This window comes from Monoraphidium neglectum (genome assembly GCF_000611645.1).
Source record: "Monoraphidium neglectum strain SAG 48.87 unplaced genomic scaffold scaffold02837, whole genome shotgun sequence".
NCBI lineage: Eukaryota > Viridiplantae > Chlorophyta > Chlorophyceae > Sphaeropleales > Selenastraceae > Monoraphidium > Monoraphidium neglectum.
In genome coordinates this window covers 487-7972 of record NW_014010791.1, presented here as the reverse complement: position 1 = coordinate 7972, position 7486 = coordinate 487, and the positions used below count along the sequence as shown (strand labels likewise).

The 7486-nt window shown below is 62.5% G+C and overlaps 2 protein-coding genes across 2 annotated transcripts; one reads left to right on the top strand and one right to left on the bottom strand.

Annotated features, from left to right (window-relative positions):
• Positions 1 to 2254: 2254 nt before the first annotated feature.
• On the bottom strand, positions 2255 to 4192 carry MNEG_11632 (Electron transfer flavoprotein subunit alpha; the record flags this gene model as incomplete). The annotated part of the gene is made up of 5 exons (XM_014039897.1): positions 2255 to 2395; positions 2697 to 2834; positions 3087 to 3257; positions 3494 to 3778; positions 3983 to 4192. Coding segments are annotated over 5 exons (945 nt in total), but the record flags the coding sequence as incomplete, so codon positions are not given.
• Positions 4193 to 5268: 1076 nt separating this feature from the next.
• On the top strand, positions 5269 to 7187 carry MNEG_11631 (hypothetical protein; the record flags this gene model as incomplete). Its single annotated transcript, XM_014039896.1, has 5 exons — positions 5269 to 5322; positions 5689 to 5833; positions 6060 to 6175; positions 6566 to 6680; positions 7012 to 7187. 5 exons carry the CDS (start codon positions 5269 to 5271, stop codon positions 7185 to 7187), a joined length of 606 nt encoding a protein of 201 aa, XP_013895350.1.
• Positions 7188 to 7486: the final 299 nt, after the last annotated feature.

Sequence of the window (7486 nt, the reverse complement as noted above, 5' to 3'; positions counted from 1 at the left end):
GGGGGGAGGGGGGCTGTCCCACTGTTGCTGCAGTTTGAGCCAGTTCGCCGAGTGCATGTCGCCATTGGTGCACATCATGCCGCAGCTCGCTGGCAGCGCAGCGCACTAATTTTATCTGCAGTCTGACGTCCATCAGGTTGGTCACCTTGCTGCGCAAGGTACAGGAGGGTGTTTGTTGAGTCAGGTTCTGGAGGGGGCCCAGCCCTAGTACCTAATGTTGCAGCAAGGGGCTGCACGTGCTGCAGCAATCGTGCAGCCATCCGACCTCCGGCCACAACCCAATCGGGTGCAGTCATCATGGAGCATAACTCACATCACCTTTCCACCCGTTATGCATGTATCGCAGGCGCTCCCCACCAACGAAGAGATGCAGCTGTTGAGGCAGCACCTCAAGGTGCCCGGCACAGACAAGGACATGACCTTTGGCGACCTGCCCGCCTACCCACTCGCCTTAGCCCCGTGCGCTCCTCAGCCCTTTCCGCGGGTTCTCAATTTCCATGCCAGGCGGGCTTCAATCAAGGCTCAGCAGATGGGCTGGCCACATGAGTCTGTCAAGTTCATGACTGGACCAGCAGATTCAGCGAGGTCCAAAGTGCTGGCATGGTTTGAGGACATGGCCGCCACCGGCGCAGATGAGGCACAGCCACATTCTATCGACGAGCTTCACAAGGCGCTGCAGCACATCATGATGTTGGACTAGGTGGGTGCACACCTGTGGTTTCTTGTGAGTTTTACAACGGTTTGCCCGTTGCCACAGAAGCACTCCACAACATCCTCATCCAGCTATCACCTGATGGCCTGTGTCCCAGGGGCAGCAACGCCCAAAGGCAGAGGATGGTGTGTGCCACCACCTCGACACCACCTGTTAGAAGTCAGACTTGCCATGAAACACGCATGTGTGGCGGTGATGGAGTCAGACATGCATGCTGCTCACGCAAGGGTTTGGCCTTGCGCAAGGGGTGGGGTCTCGGGGGTAGAAGGTGGGGTGGCCGCTGTGATCAAATACTAATCTGTAATGAGCGAATTGAAGTTGCCACCAGTCGAAGGTGCTGCGGCTAAGGACCAAGGGGGGCAACCAGGGGCCGCCCTCTATCTGACCCCATCAGCGCCTCAGGGGTTTGGTGGGAGCTGCCCCCGTTGATAGCAGCTGTGTGTGCGTGACCCCAAACGCACCTGTTATAGATAACACGTAACATCACAACACGAAAAGAACACTGTCGGTTATGAGATGTGGAACAGACCCATGGCCACACAAGACCACATACCAGGGGTGTCGGACTGAGCAGCTGTGCAGACCGCAGGGGGCAAGCCATTACATGACAGTCCCCAGCAACCCTCGCAGCAGTGAGTCAGCATGCGCCTGCGGAGCGCATGTGATGGCGCACGCAGAGCAGGCAGTGCGCAAGGCGACGGCGGCAGGCAGTCGCAGGCGGCTGGTGATGGGAAGATAGACACAGGGGCCAGTAAGCGAATGAGGAAGAAACGCGGTGTGCAATCTACACAAAGCCCTTGTGGTGGAGTAAGGGCATCAGAGGCTGCGGCACAGGGTGGTCTGTGCGACGCAGCCTTGCACGGCGGCTTGGACGGCGAACAGGCAAGCGTTCTAGGCCACAGCCCGGGCTGCGCAGGGGAACCGCGCGGTTGGTCATGCTGAAACACACGGTGTACAGGACATGGAATCAAAAGACATCAAGCAAACTTCAAGCGGCATCAACTCTTGCCCTTGAGCCTTGCAATTTCCTCTTCCAGCTCTGGCAAAGCCGTGAAGAGGTCCTGGACCAAGCCGTAATCCGCCAGCTGAGGTTGCATTGAGCAAAAGGTTTGCATAGCAGGGCGTTTGTGAGGCACATCGGAGATGAGATATAGTGTGTGTGTGTGTGTGTGTGTGTTCGGGTGTGTGCACGTGCACGAGTGTGTGTATGTGTGCACACGCACTCACGCTTGTGCTTTGAGCTTTCTGCAAGCTGTGTACGGACAGTGCTGGAAGGCAATCTCTCCCCGTGCCACTGTTGATGCAGCTGCGGTCACAAAATGCACCCGCCTCACCCACTGTCGCAGCCAACGCACATATCTGCCACCATGCGCATCTGCACACGGAGACATACCAGGACAACCACCAAAAGAATCCACACACATCTGCACCCACAGACGTGCACTCAAACACCTGCCTGCCCCCCACATACACAAGCGCGGGCACATGCACACCTTGCCTCGCCCACACAATAATTAATCACAAGCACACGCGTCCCTTTACCTGGAATATGGGGGCCTCTGCGTCCGTGTTGATGGCCACAATCGTCTTGGAGTCCTTGATGCCCGCGACGTGCTGGATGGCGCCGCTGATGCCGAGGGCCAAGTACAGGTCAGGCGCTACCACCTTGCCCGTCTGGCCGACCTGTTGGATGACACGCGTGTGCATGCAGTGTTGCATGAGTGCGCACGACGACGCGCTGATGCGCAACAAGCAGTGTTTCGCGCCTTGTGACGCGAGCTGGGGCCGCTTGACGCTTTGACGCGTATGATCGTCGGCACGATAAAGCTAGCAACAAGGCGGCACCGCGCAATAGTGCAAGGCTGACGATCTCATCTGTGGCCTGACCATGAAGGATGCCCCACCCAACTAACCGACAACCGCCTCCACCCGCAAGCCGCCTGCGGACTGCCGTCCCAGTCCGTCATGCTGACATCGCACACACCTGCAGGTCGTTGGCCACGTACCCCGCGTCCACCGCCGCCCGCGACGCCGCCACCGCGCCGCCCAGCATGTCTGCCAGGCGCTCCAGCAGGGCGAAGTTCTCCTTGGATTTGAGGGCGCGCCCGCCTGCGACGATGACCTGGCGACGGCGGCCGGGTTGGGTCGCCGTGCAGGGGTGCGGTGGCAGTAATTACGATGTCGGACGCCCATGTATGTTTCCTGGCAGCGCCACACGCTTGGCTGTTATGGGGTGGTGGTGTGTGTCCCTTGATGACGTCACGGGCGCTGCGAAACACCCACAGCGGGAGCGCACGCAGGCCTCCAGAAATCCCAAGCTCTCCCGTTTGATCCACATAAGAGCCCCAATCCATGCAACCAGACCCCACCGCACCTTTGCGCTCCCCAGGTCAGGCCGTCCGCCCGCCTCCCGCCCGGCCTCGCCCTCCCAGATCGGCGCCGCCGGCGCGCCCTGCAGCGCCGCGAGGGCGCCCGCGGGGACTGCCTCGATCGGCGCGGCCGCGTCCGGCCGGACTGCCGCCGCCTTGAAGCTCGTGGGGCGCGCCTGGCGTGTTCCGTGCGGGGCGCGGGGCGTGGGCAGCGGCAGGGGGGGCCGGGGTCCCCGCGAACGCCGGCCGCTGGCCGAGAGATTGCTGGCTCGGCGGCTCGTTCCGAACTGTGTGTAGCCCCCTTGCTCTCCCGTTTGCTGCACCCAGTGGCGGGTCTCGTGCTCCTCAGTCGCCCGTCCAAGCGGCCAAGGCGCCTCCCCTGAGCGCGCCCTGCCTGTCCCGCCCTGCTCACTGTCAGCATGCGCAGCCCCGGCGCCAGGAACCTGATCGTCGCCAGCGCATTGCCCGCGTAGATGGGCCGCACAAAGGTGTCCGCGTCGCGCAGGCCCACCACATCCGCGGCCGGCTGCACGCCCAGCAGCGCGGCGGCCCGCGGCAGCAGGTTTTTGCCAAAGGTGCCGGCCGGCGCGAGGACGTGGGTGAAGGCGGGGGCCGCGCCGCGGAGGAGGGCGGCAAGGAGTTCTGAGTAGGGCTCCGCGAGTTGGTGGGCGAGGGCAGGAGAGTCGGCGACGAGGACCTGTTTTCAGGGCGGGATTTGGTATTCAGGTGTGGTGGGTTGGACGGGTTGTTGAAGGACGTAACTGGCCAGTGTTTTGTGGGGTCTTGAGGGAGGAGTCAGGGCGTCGGGGCGTGCCCGACAAAACAGGCCAAGCTGCTGCCAGGAGCGGAGGGCAGGTGTCAAAGCCCAACGCCGCTGGGCTGCTGCGCTGGGACGCCGCACCTTCTCGACGCCCTCCACGCGCGCGACGCTCTCGGCGACGCCGCCGACGCCCTCGCCGCCGACGAGCGCGGAGACGGGGCCGCCGAGCTGCGCCGCGGCCGTGATGGTGTTGAGGGTCGCGCCGCCCAGCGCGCCGTGGCGGTGCTCGACGATCACCAGGCTGCTGGCCTGCGGGTGTTGGGGCGAGGCTTGAAATTGTGGGGATTCCATTACACCTCTATCGGCGGCACGCATGCAGTCTGCGGGTGTGCCACGAGGGGGCGCCGACCCCAAAGCGCCAGCACATGCATGGGATGCGTGGTGCGCAGGTCCGATTCTCTCGCTGGACCTGAGCTATATGCGTGCTATATAGTGCCACTCGAGCATTCCATAGCCCAGGAATCGCCCGTGTCCACGTTGCTGCTAGCATTATAGTTCGTTGTCGCGCAGCTCGTGCTGACGGGGAGGCACTGGCCGATCTGGGGTACGGTAAACAGTCGCTCGCATTGAAGTGTACTTATGTGATCAATTGCGAACTACCGCATCGATATCACCTCAGTGCCACGTATGGCATTGATCGAGAGTCACCGGGTGAGATTTTGTGTCAGCTGATCCTTGAGCCTCCAGTCCGTGTACACATTAGCACAATTATCCGAATCGGCTTGATTCAGCTTTGTACCGCAGATCACTTCCGCAACAACCCGTCCTTAGTGTAGCCTCCTCTCATCCCGGCGATCCAATATACAGCCTGGGGCGCAGGCCTCTTAGTGGCCACAATGACGATATATACAGAATGGCTGCCGTTTGCGGAGGAGGCGCGCGTCGAGGAGCCAAAGCGCTTCGCTGCGGCCGCGCGCGGCCTGCGCCATGCGCTGCAGCAGTGCACTCAGCCAGGCGCGGCCCCAGGCAGCTGGGCGCTCGTCCTGCCGTGGCTCGAGCCTGTCAAGGCGTGAGTGGTTGGCACGCATCGGGACAGGCCGCTGAACACCTCCAGATGGGGCCGCGGCTGCCTGCGGCACCGGCATGCAGCACGTGAATTACGTCATCAGTCCTCGCTGGCTTGCAGAGGGGGCGTGGCATAACCTCATCCGCGCCTCCGTGTTGCCTGCGCGATGTGATCGCATGCACAGCCGGCTACTGCCCTGCGGGTGCCTTCGCCCCGTTCTTGCGAGTAGAGGGTTGCCGCAAATATCGTTCCTAATATTCACTCTGCTGTCCCCCTTTGCCTGCCACCCAACGACCTGCGAGCCGAGTGCAGTTTGGTGTCGACGAAGACTGAGTTTGACCGGGGTCAGGTTGCGGATGTCATGACTGATCTTTGGGAGATTACCCTGCAGTCTGGGGAAGACGTGGAGGTGCAGGTGAGGGTGTGACAGAGTGCCGTACTGTTGGCGGGTGCGCGCGGTCGTGCGTGCACGCGTGTGTGTGTATGTATATGCCGCGCGTGTGTGTGTTGGTGTGGGAAAGGGGGGTGCGGCAAAAAAGAGCAGTTTTGGTATCGTGTTTGTATTGGTCGAGGCGAACACGAAGGATTTCCAGTGGCGGCAGGCCGCGGCGTGAGGCCACCAATCGGGGGGGCGGGTGCAGTCCGGCTGCTTCGAGCAGCTGCGGCTTCTTCAACACCACACAAACGGGCATCGTACGCTCTCTCTCTCTCTCTCTCTCTCTCTCTCTCTCTCCCTCGCACACACACACACACACACACACACAAACACACATTGCCACAGGTGAGGACCTGCGAGGTCCTGACGCACTGCCTGCGCCAGTACCGCCGCGACAAGGCCCTGGCTGCGCGGCTCACGCTGCCCTGGCGGCCGCTGTACGAGGCCCTGCGCCGCCACTGCGCCGGAGAGGGGCTGCCGGAGCTTCGGGGTGAGGGGGGGGGCCGTGCGCAGCGCGCAGGGCGTGCACAGCGGGGTTGTGGGGTCGCATGCTGGAGGGGTTGCAGGTGGATGGATCGGCATGCTTCTAAACAAGCATGCTGCTAAACGTGCAAGACGATGGAGAGTTGCTCACTGTGCAAGCGGTTACTAGAGTACACGCTGTTGTCCCACTGCGGATCCCCTTGCGCGACACACCCCTGTGCACCGCTCCTCAGGGGGCATGCTGGCGCAGGCGCGCCACTCCGCGCTCTTCTCGCTCGTGCCGCGCGCGCGCCGCCACTTCCCCGCCTCGGCAGCAGCCGAGGTCTGGGCGGCGGCGCGGCCGGCGCTGGTGGGGGGTGACCCGGCGGGCACGGCGGCGTTTATGTCGTTGGGGTGGCTGGTCATGTTTTTCCCGACCAAACGGGTCCCTGAATGCGAGCCTGGGGTGGTGAGTCATCTTTAGGTCGGATTGTGGTGGTGATGCCAGGGCGTCTCGGTCGTGGACGTGGCCTGGTGGGGTATCAACCATACTCAGCCTGATATGGGACCCTCACCGGAAACAGAATCAGAGGCGCGGCTTGCAGGCACAGGCCCAGCAGCGGTGCAGGGCGCCGTGGGCGCCCAGCCCTGGTCTGGAATTTTTGGCGAATCTGCGATGCGGCGGGCCCTCTGTGGGCGTTGCGGGCCCCTTCGCTCCGCCGGCCCCCGACTCGTGACGCCACTGCTCTCCTCGCGTCAGGTGGAGGGCTGGGTGTCCGAGTGGCTGGACGTGTGGGAGCGCCTGGCCTTCTGCGACTTCTGGTCTTCCCATTGGATGTACCTGCTGGCGCGCACCGCCAAGGATGACTGGAAGGGTGCGTCGCCGGCGACTTCCGCACGGTTCGCAAGACCGCAGATCTGATCTGGCACGACCTGATCGATCTGATCTGATCTGACATGGCGCGGTTCGGCCTGATCTGAGCGAGTCGGTATGGGTTTGGTTTTGGTCAGGCGGGCAGGGGGCTGCGCCGTAGTGTTGCATTGCAGCTGAGCGCTTGGTTGAGCGGCATAAGGCAAGCATGAAGCTGTTTGAGTGATAGGACATTTGAAGAGTTGGCGTCGCCTCGTCGCGATCAAACAGGCTTGTGCGACTCCCTTTTGCACAACAAAACCCACGCGCGCGCCCCCGCGACCGCCCAACCGCAGGCGTGGTGGACTGGCGGCCGCTCCTGCCCCGCCTCTACACGCATATGCTGGCCGCCTTCAGGGTCCCGGTGGGCACCGCCACCTCCAGCCCCCCCATGTCGGTTACACCGCCATCGTCGGTGACATCACTTTTTGGTCACAAGATCGACCAGGTGGGCGGCGCTTCGCGTGGATAGAGGGATCGTGCTAACATATCAAGTGCGTTGAGGCCTTTTGGGACACCGAATGCGCTAACTCCTTGGGCTGAGTTGGCGCCACCGTGGGAGGGTTGTGGGGGCAACAGGGCAGCATCGGTGACAGAGACGGGGCTGGAGCACGCCTGGAGCCACGCCTTGGCACCCTTGAGTCCAGGCTTTGCATGGTTTGGTTTGAGGCGGACTGTGTTCATGTGATGGCAAAAGTAGGGACCAAACAGATTGAGGGAGTCTTTGAAGCGACCGGGTCACGGCAGATCTTGTGGTCCAGTATGCAATGC